The 18,640-nt window shown below is 55.7% G+C and overlaps 1 protein-coding gene across 1 annotated transcript; it reads right to left on the reverse strand.

Annotated features, from left to right (window-relative positions):
* Positions 1–105: 105 nt before the first annotated feature.
* Positions 106–17,891, reverse strand: Sez6l2 (seizure related 6 homolog like 2). The gene is given in 19 exon segments (XM_055627320.1): positions 106–654; positions 2,271–2,367; positions 2,484–2,601; positions 2,784–2,822; positions 3,308–3,499; positions 3,598–3,789; positions 5,436–5,630; positions 5,733–5,929; positions 6,700–6,838; positions 7,271–7,471; positions 9,186–9,349; positions 9,927–10,095; positions 10,678–10,863; positions 14,590–14,740; positions 14,742–14,792; positions 14,964–15,103; positions 15,389–15,688; positions 16,333–16,464; positions 17,328–17,891. Coding segments are annotated over 19 exon segments (2,772 nt in total). The 5' UTR covers positions 17,407–17,891; the 3' UTR covers positions 106–624.
* Between the last annotated feature and the right edge of the window lie 749 nt (positions 17,892–18,640).

Genomic DNA, 18,640 nt, shown 5'->3' on the forward strand with positions numbered 1-18,640 from the left:
CTGCATTTTCCTCCAAAGAGCTTCCATTTCCCCAAACCTACTCTCCCAGAGGGCTCCCCACGCCGGCCCCACCACCTTGAGACCCACTTCCCCAGACTCACCAGCTCAGTTACAAGTGGTGACTTTCTGTTTATTGCTCAAAAACAAGAACTCAGAAGCAAATTAAGGTGGAGAGAGTGTGGGCAGGGAGACACGGGGAAGGGATGGGGCTCGGCCTCATCCCTCCCTTCATCCTTCTCACCCTCCAAGGCCCAGCAGCAGTCAGGCGTCTGGGGGTAGGGAGCCTTCATGGCCATGGGGATAGTAGAATTGGGGGACAGTTCTTGAGTGGGGCCCTGGGCTGGAGGGACCCAGGAGTCGCAAGGGGCTGAGTTCCCTTCCGGGGTCCAGAAGTCAGTAGGCTAGGGGGTGGAAGGCCCCTTGTTTGGCAACTAAGAAGAGGCGGCTTTGGGCGGCAGGATGCTGGTTTATTTACGGTAGGGTCTCCAGGGCCATCAGAGCCCCCTCGTGGGACAGGGAGACTATTTACACAGCAGGGGAGAGGGGAGCCCAAGACCAGGTCCTCACTGCCCAGAACGATGAGAGAATGGGGGGTCCTGGGTCCTGCAGACTTAGACTGAGGGCTCAGATGGAAACTTCGTACTCCCGTGTATCCTGAGGACAGAAAGGGCAGATAAACTGGAGTGAGTTGGAGATGAAGAGGCATCCTCAAGGAGGGGGAGGACGTCATTTGAGCTGAGTCTGGTGGTGGTACTGACCTATAATCCCAGCTACTAGGGAGGTGGAGGCAGGAAGAGCCCAACTCAAGACTGGCCTGGGCTACGGAAGTAGTTCAAGACCAGACTGGACCATTGAAACCCTGTCTCAAAATTAAAAAAGGACTGGGGAGCGGGCATGACGATGAACACCTTTAATCCCAACCCTTGGAGGCGGAGGCAGGTGGCTCTGTGAATTTGAGGCCACCCTCATCTACATACACCAGCCAGGGCTATAGAGAGAGCTGTGTCAAAATACAGAAGAGAATGAGACACCGCAGGTGCTGTTCAGTGTCAGGAGCTGACAGCTGACCATGCATAAGTTCAATGTCCAGTACCACGTACTCTCAAGGAGACCATCATATTTTGAGACAAGGTCTCTCTGTGTAGCCCTGGCTGTCCTGGAACTCCTTAGGTAGACCAGGCTGGCCTCAAACTCAGAGAGCTGTATGCCTCTGCCTCTGGAGTGCTGGGATTAAAATTGTGAACCAATCCGTCCAGCAAGATGTTCATATTTAAATTAATACAGAGGAGCTGGAGAGATGGCTCAGCAGCTAAGAGTCCTAGCTGCTCTTCCAGAGGAGCTAGGTTCGATTCCCAGCACTCACAAGATGGCCCACAGCCATCTGTAATGCCTGTCCCAGGGGATCTGATGCCCTCCCTGGCCTCTGAGGGTATTTCATGCACTTGGACCAACAAACAATCAGCGAAACACCCATACATATTTTTTTAAAAAATGAAAAATTTCTACAAAAAGTTTTTAGTAAAGATTCCCAGTCAGGTATGGTGGTGCACACTTTAAACACCAGCACTCAGGAGCCAAATGCAGGCAGATCTCTTGAGATTCCCAGGCTAGCCTGGTCTGGTGAGCTCCAGGACAGACACTGATACATAGTGAGACTTTGTCACAAAAACAAAAAACCAAAACAAAACAAAATAAAAAAAACTTCCTGGGTTGAATATTGCTAATATATATATATATATATTTTGTTTTTTTTTTTTTGTTTTTTTTAATGTACATTGGTGTTTTGTCTGCATGTGTGAGAGGGTCAGGTCACCTGGAACAGAAGTTACAGACAGTTGTGAGCTGCCATGTGGGTGCTGGGATTGAACCCGGGTCCTTTGGAAGAGCAGACAGTGCTCTTAACTGCTGAGCCATCTCTCCAGCCCCCTAATATATATATTTGAATCTTGCCAATTTATCCTATATGTTAAGACAGCAAAGATGAATTTCTGAGATGTCTTGAACAATTAGAAGATCTGGAGATTGGGCCTAAGTACCCACTAAGAATTAGAGCTGTATCCTGCAGACGGGCTCTGGCTCTCCAGTCAGCAGCAGTGGTTATTACCTGCTGTCCACACATAGCTTGCTTTGGCCATCGTCAGGGCTTTCCTACATAAGCAACTGAGTTTGAAATCTCCCCGCCCAAAAGACGAGGCAGGGACTTCTGAAGATCAGGAAGTCCTTGGGGAGGCTGAGGGAGGTGGCGTTGCAAGGGGAGGGGAGAGACTCACGCCAGCTTCATACAGTGGGTTGCTGAAGTCTGACTCCACCGTGATGGGACTGTAGGAGTGGGAACCCGAGAAGCCAAAGAGGGACTTTCCTTGCAGCCTGGGAAAGGGAGGGGACATCGGTCTTATCATGAGTGAGTCCTTGAACTCCCTCGCCAGGCTCCCATGCCAGCTCTGACCCCTGCCCTGGCCAGCGGTGCAGAGCAGGGTACTTACTTAGCGTAGTATATGTAAACGCCACTGCCAAGGACAATGACCAAGCCCAGGGGCAACAGAATGGCCAGAGCAAGGTTCCCACCCTCCAGCTGCCTTGATGGGTCTGTGGTCTGGGTCACTGGAGAGGGAGGAAGAACAGAAAATGAGCCAAGGCTGTACCCACTCCTGGGCTCTCCCAGCCTCCTGCCCTGGGCCCTGAACCCTTGTCCTCACCCCTCCGGGGCCTGACCTCCTGCCCCCAGCCTTGACCTTGCCCCCCCAGCATGGCCAGGCCTGGTCTCCACCTGGACCCTCACTGACCTTCCAGTTTTCGGTTGTCCAGGAGCTCCTCATAGGCCACTGCAGGGAGAGGAGGGGGAGGGGCGGGGTCTGAGCCAGGGAGGGAAGGAGCCTGGGGAGAGGGCCGGAGCCCTGTGGGGCTGGGCTGCACAGCCTGCTTCTCTGCCCTCTGTTCAATCTAAGCGTGTCTTTTCCCCTGTGTGTGGAGGCTGTCGGGAACTGGCGGGCCAGGGCTTGCTCTCCTTCAGACCACTACAGGTTCAAGGTTCCTGGACCGTCTGAGCCAACCAGCTTCAGAATATCTCGCTGATAACAAAACGGAGGCCTTTGCAGAGAGGACAGGGGGCCTCTAAGCCAAGGCCCTCCCTATAGCCCTTGACAGTTCTGGAACCTCAAATCTCCCCAGGTTTTTTCGTGCCTGTCAGGATGAGAGCCCACAGGAGAAGGCACTGGGTAGGGTCAGCCACTGCTCTTGCATTTTTCTACCCAGCTCTTCTAGCCCCGTCGCTCCCCATATATTGCTACGCCCCCTCCTGCCCTGGCACCTTTGCAGAGTGGGGGCTGGCTGGTCCACTGGGACGGGTGGCCGGGCACACAGGTGATGGTGACCTCGCCGATGAGCTCAAAGCCCTCATAGCAGAAGAAGCGTAGCGACTCTCCCGCTTGGTAGTGGTGCTTGTATAGTGTCTGGTAGCCGTTTTCGGGCACGCCAGGGTTCAGGCACGGCTCGTACTTTACTGCAGGAAGCGGGGAGGGCCGCAGGCCCGCTTAGACGCCGAGCAGGCCTGGTCCGGATTCCCAGGTCTTCCCTCCGTGGGCTGCTCCCCAGACTTACAGGCGCATTTGGGGACCCGATCGCTCCACTTGGGTGTACCCGTGTCCCGGCTGTAGCAGGTGAGCACAGCCGCCCCCTCCAGGCTGTACCCTGGCAGACAGCGATACTGGACGTGGGAGCCGACGGGAAAACCGGCGTCGGAGGCGGTCCGGTGGCCATTGGTGATCTCTCCCGGGTCAGCACAGGTCATGACTGGTGATAGGAGGGAAAGGTTAGGGAGGGGAGAGCGAGGGTCTCAGTAGGTCGCCTGGAAGCGGCTCGCGGAGGCCTGAGAGCTCTGTTCTCTCACCAGTTCCTTAGCAGGGCACAGACTGTGAGTCAGACACCTCAGGGTCAGTGGGTTCGCAGAGTGTGATGCTGCAGTGCTTATAGTCCCTCCACTTAGAGACTAGAGGAAGGAATAAGAGCTCCCAGCCAGCCTGGGCTGCATGGCAAGTTCCAGAACAGGACACCCTAGACCACACAGTAAGACCCTGTGGCTGGGGTGGGGGGGGGGTAAATCAATGTATTTTATATCTTTTGAAAATGGGTAAGTGGACAAACTCGGCCCCTGGCTTCTGGCAAAATCCAAAATATTTAATCAATATGTCGGAGCACAATACCTTCGACCCGGCTCTGTCCCTGGCACGGCAGACCATCCTTATGGACAGAAGCTAGTGTCTCAAGACAGGCTGGCGCTTGTGTCGCCCGCATCTGCATGGCGCCCAGCCCATTCAGCTCACATGTCCTGCCTGCACTTCCACTGTCAGCGCTACCGCAGAAGGCCATCATCGTCATGGCGTTGCTGAGTGTGCGTCTGCATGTGTTCATGAATGCGCACGCAGAGGCCTGAGGTTTGATGTTGAGCACCTCGAGTCCTGAAACGGCCCCTTACTGAATCGGGGGGCTGACCCATCCAGCTGAACCGGCAAGCTCCAGTGACCCTCCACCACCCCCCCCCCCCCCGCCCTTGGAGGCACAGGCAGGCGTACCACCACAGCTGGCTTTTATGTGGGTCCAGGGGACCTCTGGCGCTTCCGTGACATCTGAGCTACCCCTCCACCCCAAGGCCTTTGATTCATATAAACCCGTGCTATGGACACCCTGACAGATACTTGATCCTGGTTATCCTGAGAGATCAGCGTGTCACTGCCATCTCTCTCGTGGCCCAGGGCTCGGCGCTTAGCCAAGCTGGAACCTGCCAGCACCGTGGCTCTGGAGCACCGGATAGATCCTGAGACTTGAGTGTCAACTCAGCATCAGACTCAGGATATAGCCTGGGCAATTTTCTGAGGGCAGCCTTGGCTAGGGCAAGGGTTGGCCCTCTGGTGCCCCCTGAAGTCTAACGCTCTGCTCCCATTTCATCCACGAAACCTGTCCTATAACCGACAGCCCTGTGCCGGGCTTCAGTTACTGCATTAAAACAAATCGAGCCTTCGGACCAGCATTGGCTCCAACAGGGCGACGTCTCACAGTGTCAGCTCTTGGAGAGTTTAGGGGTGCTTAGAAGAGAGCTGATGGGGCGGAGTCCAGGTGCAGTTAATTTGGCAAAACCCAGACCCGGAAGGGGTGGGACTCAAACCCTGGCGGGGGCGGAGTCGGGAGGGAAAGGGGCTGGACCTTGATGAAAAGCTGGTAGAGCGCAGGTGAAGGGGAAGAAAGCAGCCTAAACTAAAGGCAGCAGGACCTGCGCATGTGCGTGAATTTCAAGGCGCTGCATGGGGTAGGACCTAAAGGCCATGTAAGAGTTGGGTCTGAAGACCCAGGCGGGACTCAGGGCGAAATTAGACAACCCGGGAGGGACAGGCAAAGGCGGAACCCAAACCCAAGCCCGAGTTTAGGGGTGGGGCCCTACTCACTCTTCTGGCAGGCAGGTGGCGCCGCGCTCCAGGACAGGTCCCATTGGCAAGTGAGGATGTCCGATCCGAGCAGTTCATAGCCAGGCTCGCACTGGTAAGTGAGCACTGTGCCCCGGATCAGGTCCCCGTGGGACGCCGTCCTCCAGCCCCACTCGGGAGGTGGCAGCTCCGGGCACGTATCGTTCCTCGGGACCTCTGCAGTGGAGACGGGGCGCCCTTCCAGCTTCAGAGGGCCTCTCGCTGGGACCCGCTCCCTGCCCGGCCCCTGGGCCTTCCAGACCCCTCGCCTTCCGTTACCTTTGAAATGTAATACGAAGCCCTGGCCTAGGCCGGGATTGGGGGGCCCTGGGGGGGCCTGAAACTGCAGAGTGAGATCGGGTCCAGAGGAGAGGAGGCGGCGGCGTGGCTGAGGTCCCCGCAGCTGGGCCAGGACCCGAGCGCTCGGCCCGTCACCGTCGAACAGGGTCAGCATGTCCCCTTCGCGAACATTCAGGCTGCGGGGAAGGCGACGGAAGGTTAGGCGAACTACGACTAGCCCAGTCTAGCCCAGTCTCAACCCGGTCTGCTCATCGTAACCAGCCCCTCCCCGCCCCAATCCTCACTCTCAGTTTTGACCCGTCTAGGGTTCTTTCAGGTTCCGGAGATGGGTTGGCCCCATCCCCCCTCCCGCATCCTAATCTTCAACCCTGCACAGGACAAGCTCCGTCCACTCTCCAGCGTGTCTTCCATTCCCCACGGTATGCCCCCCAAAACAGCTTTGCTCAATCAAACACCATAGTCCCTCTACTCTCTGATCCTGGGCTCTTCGTGAGTGTCTGCTTTGGGTCCATGCCCACTCTCCTTTTCTCCACTCCCGTGACCACCTCGCACCAAATCAGCTCACCGACTTGCACCCGCTGACTTGGTACTAGCAACTGGGGCCCCAGTTTGGGGCCTGGGTCCCCTTGCTCCAGAAGCAGTCTCTCTCACACACACTGAGGGGGTATAGTTCAACGGTAGAGCATTTGACAGAAGAACCCCTCCAGACCTGCAGTGGCCCTTGAAGAGGCTCGTGCTACCCTTTCGCTTGGCCTTATTCTCCAAGTGACTTGAACCCAGGTCTCCCACCTCTGTCCTGCACCCTCTTGACGGCTTCTTTCAGATCGCCATGTACACATAGACTTCTGCGTGAGCTCAGAAGGGCCAGCTGGGCTCAGAATGCACTCTCTCTCACACACCAGATAGAACCCAAACCCGTTACACACGCTATACGAGCCAAACATACATTTCGACTTGGAGCAAGATGCGCTTCTCTTCCTGGACGTGCAGGCCCCACACGCAGTCCTGGCCAGGGCTATAGCTCTGGGGCCAGTCGGGAGAGAGGACCACACCAGCCGGCTCAGACAGCTCTCCTCCACACATGGCTGGGGAAGAGGTATGAGGTTCAGGACCCATGTGGGCCCGAGTTCCCCCTTTGCCAGCCCCCACTGCTCTTGGTGTGCACCAGGCCACCCCAATCTTGCCACATCTAGGTTCTACTACAATTGTTTTCCCAGCCTTGCCCTTAGTTAACCCCGCCCATGCCCGCTTCCCAGCTTCCTCACCGGATCCACACTCTGCCCAGCTCTAGTTCTGTCTAGCTTTAGAAGCCTTTCGGGTCTGAGCTTGAATTCATAACCAGCCCAGCAGTTACTCCCTTAAGAAAGCAGCCTCCGAAGGGGCAGGGCTTTCCCCAGGCTTTGGGTTAGTATGTTTCAGTGTTCATCCAGCTCTCTTGCACAGTTGCCTTCCTGGGGTCCCGGCTTTGGGGCTTACTCTGTAGGCTGGAAGGACTCTGTAGAACGGAGAGGGCTCACCCTTGCAAGCTGGCTCTGTGTCATTCCAGTGGGGTTCTGTGGGGTCCACGCATTCGATGGCATTGGGGGGCCCTGGGGGCTCCAGAGCATATCCCGGGAGGCACGAGAAGGTGGCCAGTGCCCCTGGGCGGTACTCAGGGTCTGTGGTGGTCACGTTGCCGTGTGCCAGGAAAGGGGGGAAGCAGCGGTCCTCTTCAAAGGCTAGAGAGGAGTTGGTCACAGACAGTAAGCGTTAGGACAGGCCTCGGGGATATCATTTTGGGCACGTAGGCTGATTTGGGGTGTTGCTTGGCCCCTCATGGGTTGTTTGTTTGTTGTGGCATGTTGAGATGGATGTCTCACTGTTTAGCTCAGGCTGACCTTGAACTTGAGATCTTCCTTCCTCTCAGCCTTCCAATTGGCTGGGACTATGTACATGTGCCAATAGCACTAACCGCCATTCTACGGACAAGGGCACCTTCAAACAAAAAGCCACCTGCCCGAGGTCATCTAGGTGGCAAGGACAGAGCCGGAGCTACAGTCCTGAAGGTTTAGTTCTCATCCACAGACGTTAGGCTTTGGAAACAGCAAGGGGCCCGGGGAGGGGCGCCTCTGGAGAGCTGGCTTCCGTGGGTGTGTTCTAGCCTCAGAAATAACAGTTGGATTCTGATCATCCACACTGTCACTGGAATCCAAAACTGCAGCGAGCGCAGAGGCTGCTCAGCTCGCACAGAGGACAAGTCAGCCAAAATGAACATCTCTAGAGCATTTTTTTTTTCCTTCTGTTCATCTGATTGTGCCTTATCTACAAAACCACCTCTCATGCAGGTGAGGACTCTGAATCGAACAGCACAGCGGTGGTCCCCCGGAATGGGCAGACTGGGGTTCTCACCGAAAAGCTGGGCTTCTGTTGTATTTTGTATTACTTGACCCGGCAAGGTATCAAATGCAAATCCTGTTCATCTCTCAGGGCCCAGTGCCGAATCCACTTATCTGTGACCCATCCAAAACCACGTCCTTCTGATCTCTGAACATTTCCCTTCCCTTGCCTCTTTTGTTTGTTTTTGTTTTCGAGACAGGGTTTCTCTGTGTAGCCCTGGCTGTCCTGAAACTCACTCTGTAGACCAGGCTAACCTTGAACTCAAGAGATCCACCTGCCTCTGCCTCCCCTGGGACTAAAGGCGTGCGCTGCTGCTGCCACCACTCAACTTTTCCACGGCCTCTTCTGTTCCTACAAATGCTCAGCCATGCTGTTTCCCAAATGCGCCATTGCCCTTTCATCTGAGCTGCCCCCACCTTTGACCTAATTACCCTCCATCCTGGAAGGCCACACCTAACTGCCTCTTCTCCCATGACCACTGATTCCTCCTGACCCATCTAACATCCATTCCTCCTCCTTCTGGTAATTGCTCCCCTATTCTCTACTTTTAGTGCCTTCCCTACTTTTAGTCCACGAGGCTTATTTGGGACCAATCAAAAACAAACCTGCCAATCTCAAAATGTCCTGGCTGAACTGAACTGAATCAAGTTGATGGGAACCTTTTCTGAAATGGTGGCCCAAAGCTCTCCTGAACATTTCCTTTCTTGCTGCCGTTTCGTTTTCTTCCCTGATGTCGTTAGGGAAGTTGACAGTCCTTAACTCTGTGGTTAGGTCTGCCCCAGTGGGAAAGCCTGTGTGTGAATGAAGCCACGGCACAGTCAAGAACCAAGACAGATACACGTCAGCCTGGCTGTATACTGGACCCAGCCATATCTGAAATTTAATCGTAAGAGACTACTTGGAAGGAAAAGGTGTCTCTGTGAAGGGATAGCTGTCAGGGGTCAGAGACCAACTACAGAGATGAGCACGGAGGGAGAATGAGCTTGTGGCTGTTCCTAGTGTGAGGAAGAGGAAATGGGGTGGGGGTTGGGCATGGCCAGGAAGTGAGACCGTTACCTTCAAATCGGAGGCTGAGCAGCAGGGGGTTGGCTGGCGTCTCTGAAAGCAGCTCTACGTAGAGGGATTGGGCGTCGCTGATGAGGCCTCGTTCAGGGACATCATCCATGTCGGAGTCGTAAATCACAGGCGACAGGGGGCTTCCCCCTGAGCGCACCATCAGCCTGGGGTGGACAGAAGGGCGGCAGATGCATTTTCCCCTTGGAAGCTGCCTTCTTGCCTGCTCTCCAGGCTTGTCTTTACAGCTGCTATTATCAGACACTAACCCAATCATGCATTCTTTTAAGCCCCAACACACTTGATCTTGTTTGATCTCTGCAAGGACTCTTTCGTCACTATAGAAGTAGACACTACGACTGTCCCTCATTTTAGAGAGGAGGCTACAGAGACACAGGAAGACTGTGTGCTCAGCCCGAGCGCTCACTGCAAAGAACAGGGAGGAAAGTAACAGCACAGAGTCTTATCATGCAGATCATGTCCTAGGCACCACTTGAACGTCTTTATATATCTTAATGCATTTATTAATTAAGTGTGTGGAAGGGTGCTGTTATCTGTGAGAGAGAGCGGAGGTGCAGTGAGATCTTAGATTGCTGCATCTAAGGTTGCATAGCTGCACTCTCTGAGGAGGTTAGGACAAAACTTGGTTTGACACAAGGATCTACATCTAGTGTCATTTAACTCTGATGAGGCCTCCCAGCTTTCCCAGGGTAGGGACCTCTGACCCAAAGCCCAGACCCTCACCGGTCATTGTCCTCATCCAGCGAGACTCTCTCAAAGTGCAGGTGTAGCCGGCGCCCCTCAGCTGCTTCAATGACCCAGCGGCAGGTAAGGTTGGGGCCCGCAGCTCCCCCGGGCTCAGGGGACACGATGCGGCCCAGTGTAGCATTATGGATGGTGCCACCACAAGATGCTGGGCAGAGAAAGACCGGAAAGGCTTCAGCTCTTTCTCAGGCCCAACTCCAGAGCTTGGTGGGTACCGGCCAGCATGGCCTCCGCCCCACACATTTAGCAGAGGGACAGGACCTTCTCCAGACTGCTGCCTAGTCTGAAATAGAACCATCCGCACAGAGCTACTGCTAAAATGAAGCCTCTGGAGAGGCGGGCACCTTGAGACAAGGAGCCTCAAAATCGAAACTCTCAGACGAGAAGCCTGGAGGCTAAGAAGCCCGAGTGTGTAAGCGTTTAAAGCTTGGTGGAAGGATTGCAGGATGAAGCTCTTAGGACCACAAACATGGTTCCCTGAAATGGAGGGCTCTCCAAAGAAAGGGCGCCTAGAGCAGTAATCAGACGGCAAGCACCAACCGGGGCATCCCAAGATGCCCAGACAAGGATGGAGGTTCCCCGAGAATGGAGACCCTCCCTGGAGAGAGCTCTGGGGAGACCCCGCAGCTACAAACTTCTTCAAGATGGATTCTCCCCAAAGATGGCGACTTTCCAGCCCAGCCACCACCCTGGACCCCCCGAGACAGAAGTCCTGCAATGAGAGCCTCACCTGTGCAGCTGGGAGGCTCACCAGTCCAGGCTGGCCGGGTGCCATTGAGGCAGATGAGGGTCTCCTCGCCCTGCAGCTGGTACCCCGAGTCACAGTGGAAGGTGGCAGTGCCTCCAGGGTGCAGGTCTGTCACGCTCACATCCCCGTGGGCTGGCCGGGGTGGGAAGCCACAGCTCAGGAGGTATGCTGGACAGGTCAAGGAAGAGAGAGAGGGGCTGCTGACCCACAGCAAATTCTCACGCGATCCCCACCCCCTCCCAGGGAACAAACAGGCTCCACTCTGCAGTGTATGCTGCAGCAAAGCAAACTCCTTTCACTGACTCGCTTCCTCCGGAAGAGCAACATCAACGAGCACATTTCTCTGGTCTCTTGTTTACCCGCTTTGGTCCTCGTTTATAGGTAAGAGTTATTTTAGAGCCCAGCCTTATTGGTCGTGAGGCCCTCAGGCAAATCGATGGACCACCCTGAGCTCTCGTCAGCACTAAGAACGAATAGCCTCTGCACTGATGGCTCAGCTTCTGGCTCGGTTTGCGCAGTTTTAGGGGTAGGCAGAGAAAGAGTGTGCGCGCCCCTGTCTAGAGGGAGATGATGAGGCTCCCGCATGTGAAATGTTTCGTGGCGTTTTCCTTCACGGACTTTCTTGTATGGAGGGACACGGGGCTTTCAGCCAGGCTAGCGACAGGAAACAGCTTTAGTAATGTTTGACTTAAAATCTTGATATCCAGCACCGCTGAGCGAATCCCCTAGTGGAAATAGAGGGCTCCGTAGAACTCTGTTTTCCTTAAGAAGTTGGTTTGCACTGAGTTCTCTCGCACTGAGAACCGTGTAACCTCGTTTTTTTGCACCGATTTCCTCGAACCTCAGATTGGGGCTTTCCCCCAGCAACAGTGATCTGCTAGTCCACATTCAAGCCATTTTGTCCTGCAGTGATCACTGCCTGCTGTTGGCTGTGGGTGTCCCTGCGTGCATTCTGCACAGCTGTGTTGCTTGCATTCTTTCCCAAAGCCTCTTGAAATTATCTGGGAGGGAGGAAGGTGGGGCCGGGTTGGTTTTGAAACAAGGTCTTGTTATGTATCCCAGGCTGGCCTCAATCTCTCAATCCTCCTGTCCCAGCCTCTAGAAAACCTCACCACCACGCTCAGTTTCCAAGGCTGTGCCTTGTAGGAGGCGCAGGCCGGCTCTAGTCAGCAGAAGGCTTTGTCTTTGCTGACTCTGGGGCCTTCCGCGATTCTGTCAGAGACCTATCCCTTTCACATATCAAAACTCATCAAGCTGGCCTATGGGAGCAGACAGGAAGAAAACAAAACAAAACAAACCATACCTTGCCTTTCCAGAGTCTCCAGACTACTAAGGCAAGCAGACATAAAAACAGTCCTCTAAAACCAGCGGGTTTGGTAAACGCCTTCGGCCAACAGAGCCAAGTCTGAATGCTTTAGCTTGATGTTCTGGCCCCTTCCCCAGCCAGGTCCAGCCTAGTCCTTGAGTTAGTACTCAGCTCCCAAGGCCCAGATGTCCTACATAACACATCCTGTGACCCTTTGCTGTTTTGCCCCCCACCTTTTTTCTGGTGATGGGATTAAATCCAGGACATTGTGCGTGTTAGGCACATGCTTCACCATAAACTAAACCCCCAGCCCTTGGGGTTTCTGTCTTGTTTTTGAGACAGGGGCTGAATATGTAGCCTCAGCTAGCCTGGAACTCTCTCTGTAGACCAGACTGATCTTGAACTCACAGAGATTCATCTGCCTCTGTCTCCCGAGGGCAAAGATTAAAGGTGTGCACCACTGACACGCAGCTAACCTTTGAGTTTTCAAGACAAGATCTCACGGCGCAGCCCAGGCCAGCATTGAATTCTTGGACCTCTTGCCTCAGCGTCCAGCGAGCTTGAGCGATACGGCATGCAGCATCACAGACAGACCAGCTCCGTATTTCTGCTCACGCCTGGGCCCCTACATGCAAGGCTTTCTGGTCTCTTTCTGACGCTTCAGAGAGTAACTTAAGTACCACTTCTTCCAGGAAGCCTCCCTGGCTTTCCCTGCTCCCATGAGGTCTTGTCTGTGTTCGATTCTACCTATGTAATTTTCTCATCACGTTGCCTCTTATGTGTTATCACTATGAGACCGAAACAGCGCCCGAGCAAGTTGATCTCACACTGGGAACCGGGTGTCTCAAACCTTTTCCCTCCTCTGAGAGATGGAGCTGACTGGGTCCTCTCTTTGTGAGGGGAAGGACTGTGCCCGTGGGCACATTTGCTGGGCTTGGGCTGGCGCTTTGGACATGAGGCCACAGTTAGAGCAGGTTAACAGGGGCTGAGGCAGCACCTCTGTCCTAAAGATACCTCAGGAGCTGCAAATAAGGAAGGACCAAGGCGGGCAAGCAAGTCCCCTTTGTATAGCAGCCCCGCCCCCCTCAGTGCCCCACTTACCCGGGGCCCTAGTTGTGATGCCCCAGGGAAATGGCTGCTTAAAGGAGCCAGTGGGTAGTTTTTTTAACTTTTTTTTCCAAATGATGTATAGCCCTTGGCTCCCAAGGCATGCACGCTTTGTCTCCAACACTCGGGTCCCTGGTGTCAAATACAAGCCCCTGATCACCAGTCTCTCCAACAGGCCTGGTGGGGGAGGCATCTGCCTCGCACAACTGACCCTCCAGGGATGAGGAAGGGCCCTCATAAGGTGCGCAAGGTCTCCGGGGAGAAGGGGAATACGTGGAGCCAGGAGATGGTGTCTCCCGCCTCTAAGGGCACACGGAGGGACCTCGAAGAGGACAGCCATGTCTGGACTGGGGACACTGGCTGAGCCCCTTAGCTTACACACATGTACGTGTGCCAGAGAATGCATGTGCAGTGTGAGAAGGTTCCCCCAACACACGCAGGATAGCACGGGTGCTTACCTGTGTGGCCTGTCCATGTGTGGGTGCATGAAACCCTCCCCCCAGTCCTGCCCTGGAAGTCAGAAGAAATTGCCAAAAGGGCAAACCCAAGAGTGTCACTTTCCCGCTGGTGCTGTTTCGACTGTCTGCCTCTCACCTACAGATTAAAGTCCCCCGAGCTCCCCACAGGGGCTCTGTCTGCTTCCCGGGGTAGCCTTTCCGTTTATCCACTCTTCACCTCCTTCTCTGCCTTGGCTGTGGTGGCGCTGACTGACATTTCCAAGGCCTCCCTGTGTCCCAGACCCCCCCGTCCTCAGGCACCACCTCACTAGATCGTCCTAGCAACACTCCCCGCAAAGTATTCTAACTTCCGGTTTTCAGATGGAGCCAGGAGGCACAGAAAGGTAAAATATGCTACCCCAGGTGACACAGCGCGGACCATTCTGCCTTCCCTGCTGAGGCGTTTCACCTTTCTGAGGGTTACATTTTCTCTCCTCTCCGGAACTCGGCATCAACCCATCAGACAGTTGCTTATTTCCCTTTCTTCCTCTCCCCCTCCTCCTGTAGGTCTCCCTTTAGTCATCACCTCCTCCAAGAAGCTGTTCCTAGATTCCTTAGAAAACATTTGGTCCCTTTTGATGCCTGCTCCCCTCGCCTGAGCACCCTCCATCAGAGTCCTTACTGCACAGACGTCACCATTCCCATTACCTATCTGTTTCTAATCAGATCCTCAGCTCCTTACAGACAGACTGGCAGCAAGCTTATTCCTTCCCCGCCCCAAGGCAAACACAGAACCTGGTATGAAATACGTACTCAGTAAAAATTCACTGAGCCGAATAAATGAATCTCTACTTGGGTTCATTCATCCCCATTTGCAGATCCAAGAATATGAGAGAAAAATATACATGTGTGCCTTTTGAGGGTCCTGCCCTCACAGGGTCCCACGGTGGAGGAAGATCCTCTCAGTGCCCTGAGTTAGAAGGGCTCTAAGCCCTTCTAGCCCGCGTGGCTCTTGTCCCTCCAGTGGCCTTTCAGACTCCTCACCCTGATAGTGAATCCTGAAGCCGTTGCCCCTCGGGACTCGAGGACTCTGGAAGTGCAGGAGCAGCCGGTTTGTCGGACTCCGAAGGACCTGTCCTTCTCCCAGCATGGAGGAATTGGCCAGGAGTCTGGGGGCCAGGCCTGGGGACCCCCCCACCGGCCAGCACCAGGAGCTCCTCCTCCTGAGACAGGTTGAGAGTCTGCACCTAGGGAAGCCAGATACAGGCAGGCCAGGCCAAGTCAGCAGGGAGCCAGCCTCCGGGGAACCACCCACGCTGCAGAACTCTAGAAGTCTCGGGACCATCCCAGTCAGAAAACGGGTTCACCGATTCCCAGGCCAGTCTTGGGCGCCCTCGACGAGTACCAGAGAAAATTACCTGAATCTCAATGCCATAGCCAGGGTAGACGTGGATGCTGTAGGTGCAATCTAGGAGCTCCACAGAGTGGCTGGCGGTGCTCCCCAAATCCGGAGACTCCACGAACCCCTCCCCCTCCGAGATGTTGTTACTGCACAGAACTAAAGAGATAGAAGTGCCTGGGACCGAGCGGTCCTGTGTGCTTGCCCAACCAGCCAAGCACCTTCTGGGGTCGCCTGGATTCCCCGGCACCTCTCACGCTCCTTATCCAGTGCCCCTTTTCTGCCTCTCCTGAGGCTTTCCTTCCCCAACTACAGTATGGATGGAAGTCCGCAGAAGCCCCTCTGCGACCTGTACCCAAAGCTCCTGCTTCCACGCGAGCCAAGCGGCTCCCCCCGCCCATCCACCCCCACGTGGGCTCTTCCATCCCCTTACTACCACCTCACCTGGGCTGGTGACAGTAGTGGTGACGGTTGTTGTGGTGATGATGGTGGTGGTGGTTTCCTCCTCTCCTCCCTCGGGCCTGAGGGGTGGGACCGGGGAGGCGGGGCCAGGTGGGGGCGGGGCTGTAGTTCCAGGGGGCGGGGTCAGCAGCTCTGGTGCGGTGGGGCCTGCCCCCCTGACCCCCTTAGGGGTGACAGCTGTTGTCAGAGGCCCTGTCCCTGGCTCAGTGGCACGTGGCAGGGAGGGCGCTGCAAGAGTCTGGCCGGCTGGAGGGGTGGCTAGTGTGGGGTCTGGGTCAGATCCTGAGATAGTTTGAGGGGAGTCAGGGCACAGGAGCAACAAATTGGCCCATAGGGGTAGGGAACAGCTTAGAATGAAACAAGACCGCAAGCATCCTCACAGGGCACGGCTCCCATTTCCCCCTTACTCACACAGGCCCCCCACATTCTCTCAAGATTCTGCAGCCAAAGCTCCCTTTGTTTTTCCACCACAGCCTTGACAACCCTCTTGAGCCTCTCCCCACCCCCAAATCTGGCTCTCACTCCTGCCTACCCCTCTCTCTCTTCTCTGTCTAGCTCTCTCCAGAGCTTTTCTCTGCTCAGTATTCTTATTGCTGTCTGGTTTTATGATCCTGCATCGGCTGCTAGTTGTATATCGTTTTGTTTTTTTTTTCTCTCACCATTTTTGTGACTCTGGTTCTCTGAATTCACGTCACATATATATATATATACATATGACCTTCTCTTGACTGTTCATCCTGTTCTTATCTCTAGCTCTGTCTAGGGCCAGCTTTGACTCTTTTCACTTGCCCCCTCTGAATTTCATTGGCTTCCTGGGGGTCTTGATTTGCCTGAACTCTCTCAACCTGCCTTCCCCCGGGCCAGACACTCCATGTCACAGAGACCTGGCTTCTCCTTCTACTTTTATGTCACTTTGGGAGCCTCACCCGGCAAGAAGCCAATCTCTGGGCCCTTCCGCAGCAAAGCCCCATGGAGCAGCTCAGCCAGGTCCTCAGAGGATACTGTAGGAGTCTCACTTCCAGGCTCTGGCATCATCTCATCTTCCTTCAGGGGCAGACCTAGGGGGGAACGCCTGTGAATCGTTTCCTTCCATGCCCTCCTTATCTGGAGAGATCTTTCCCAGAGCACTTCCTAGCAGACACTCAGAGGGTCCCAGGCTGGGCTGAGAGCCAAGACTGGAAGAATGGCTCCAATCTGCCCTTTCAGTCATCAGTCCCTGTTCCCGGTCTCTGGGCCTCCAGTGAGAGCCTCAGCTAGTACTAACCCTGGACAGCTCTAGCAGGATGTGCAGAACCGGGGCTTTGGGACTGCTTTCCATTCCTCCCCACTGAAGTGCTCCCCCGATCCCAGGACTCTGAGGAGAGTCTAACAGCACCCCAGACCTTGCTTCCGCAGTGCCAGCTTTCTCTGGGGCTTCTGCCTCTGCAGACTCTCTCTCTCTCTCTCTCTCTCTCTCTCTCTCTCTGCAGTCTTTGCAGTCTCTGCTGTCTACTCTAGAGCCGGGTTGGGGATCAGTAGAGTCAGGGATTCAATATCCCCACTTGTGTCCATCTGTCTTTGTCCATATGTCCGAGAACATTTGTGTGTGCAGCGCCTGGCGTCTCTCCCAGCACCTCCATCTCCCACCCAGGTACCCTGACTGCTTCTACCGCCTCCGCAGACATCCACCCAACTTCCTCCAGCTCCTCTTCCTGGATTTAACCCCCAAGACACAACGGAAAGCTCCCCTTCTTTATTTCCCCATCTCCTTAATATTAGGAGTTCAAGGGCTCCGGTGTACCAGGCAGAAGCCCTGGCTTGCCCCTTCGCAGTCAACTGTGCCCCTCCCCTCCCCCACAAGCTCGGAAGACTCAGTCTGCTCAGAGAAAGAAGGTGAAAGACCCCGAGGGCCTTCCCAGGGCCCACCCTCACGTGTCCTTACCCTCAATCCAGGCACAGCTCAGCAGAATTAGGAGCAGCAGCTGGGAAGGCGGCGGGTGCTGGGCCTTGGGAGTCCCCATGGCGACTCACCCTAATTTCTCTCCTCTGTGGCTCTTCTCAAGAATCTAGTTGCCACTTTTCCCTCCGCGTCCTTTTATCTTTTCCTCTAATTTTGTTTTCCTGCTAAGGGTCAGCAAAGGAAGACAATTTTTCTCCCTTTGGGATGGAGGAGCGGAATTGGCCTAGGGGTTGCTTGGAGTCCGCCCCCTTTTGCTCAATCTTTATCCTTTGCTCTCCGATCTACGGCAAAGGGGGGCGCGGCTCCCGCTGCGGGGGGGTGGGGCCGAGAGGGCCGAAGGTTAGCCCCTTGTTCGGGTGCTTGGGTCCATCGGGATGGATGGATAGCCCTCCGGGGGAAGTGGGAGGAAGAAGGCAGCTTCCGGGGGCCCAGGGTGGGCTTGAGGATCCAGAGGGCCCTAACGGCGTTCTACCGGGGCTTATCGCGGAGAGGAAGAGGGAAAGGGTTGCGGAACCAGGGAGGCCGAAGCTGGACCACTGGAGCTGCGGGAGGGAGAAGCTGAGAAAGGTGTCAAGCCCACGTCAGATCCTGGGGACGGGCGAAGGGAGGGGCCTGGGATTTATTCTCCGCTGCGGGAGGAGGAGGAGGAGGAAGTGCGGACGGAGGAAGGAGGGATCCCGAGCCAGGACCGTAGTCTGCACTCCGAGGCCCCTAGGGGAGCGAGAGGAAACTCTGGTCCCAGCAGTCATTAGGCTCCCTCCCGGCGCCATTCCAGCACATCTGGAATCTGCACCTGGTCTTCCCAGGGTGCCGGGTGTGGGGGTGGGGGTGGCACAGCCTGGTTCGCGCCCTCCCGGTCTGTCCAGTATGTCCTCTGCTCACACCCGGACCTCCCCGAGGGCCTTCCCTGTGCCCTTTACCGACGCTCAGGTGGGATGGGCTCGACCCTCCCCCAGGAGGAAGGGGCGTGTCCACGTTTGTAAGGAGGCTGAGGGGTGCGAGCCGGGACCCCCTCCCCGTTCTGCACACGGTCTGACGGCGGCCACCGGCGACCTCCCGGCTGGGCCGGCGCCGAGAGCGGGCGCCCTTTCAGCACCACGGCGCGCGGACAGCTCCCCGGCTCCGCCCGCGCGGGCGGGCCTCGGGGCCCGTGATTGGCTGGGGCCGCGTTCGCCATCCCGCGTCCAGCCCGAGGCTGGCTTCGGGGGAGAGGAGAGTCCCAGGCCGACCTCTCCAGGGACCCGCAGGCCCACGGCCCGACTCGCAGTACCGAGAGCACCGGCCTCATCGCCCCG

This window comes from Psammomys obesus, unplaced genomic scaffold (assembly GCF_907164565.1).
Source record: "Psammomys obesus unplaced genomic scaffold, mPsaObe1.curated_primary_1811, whole genome shotgun sequence".
NCBI classification, from domain to species: Eukaryota; Metazoa; Chordata; class Mammalia; order Rodentia; family Muridae; genus Psammomys; species Psammomys obesus.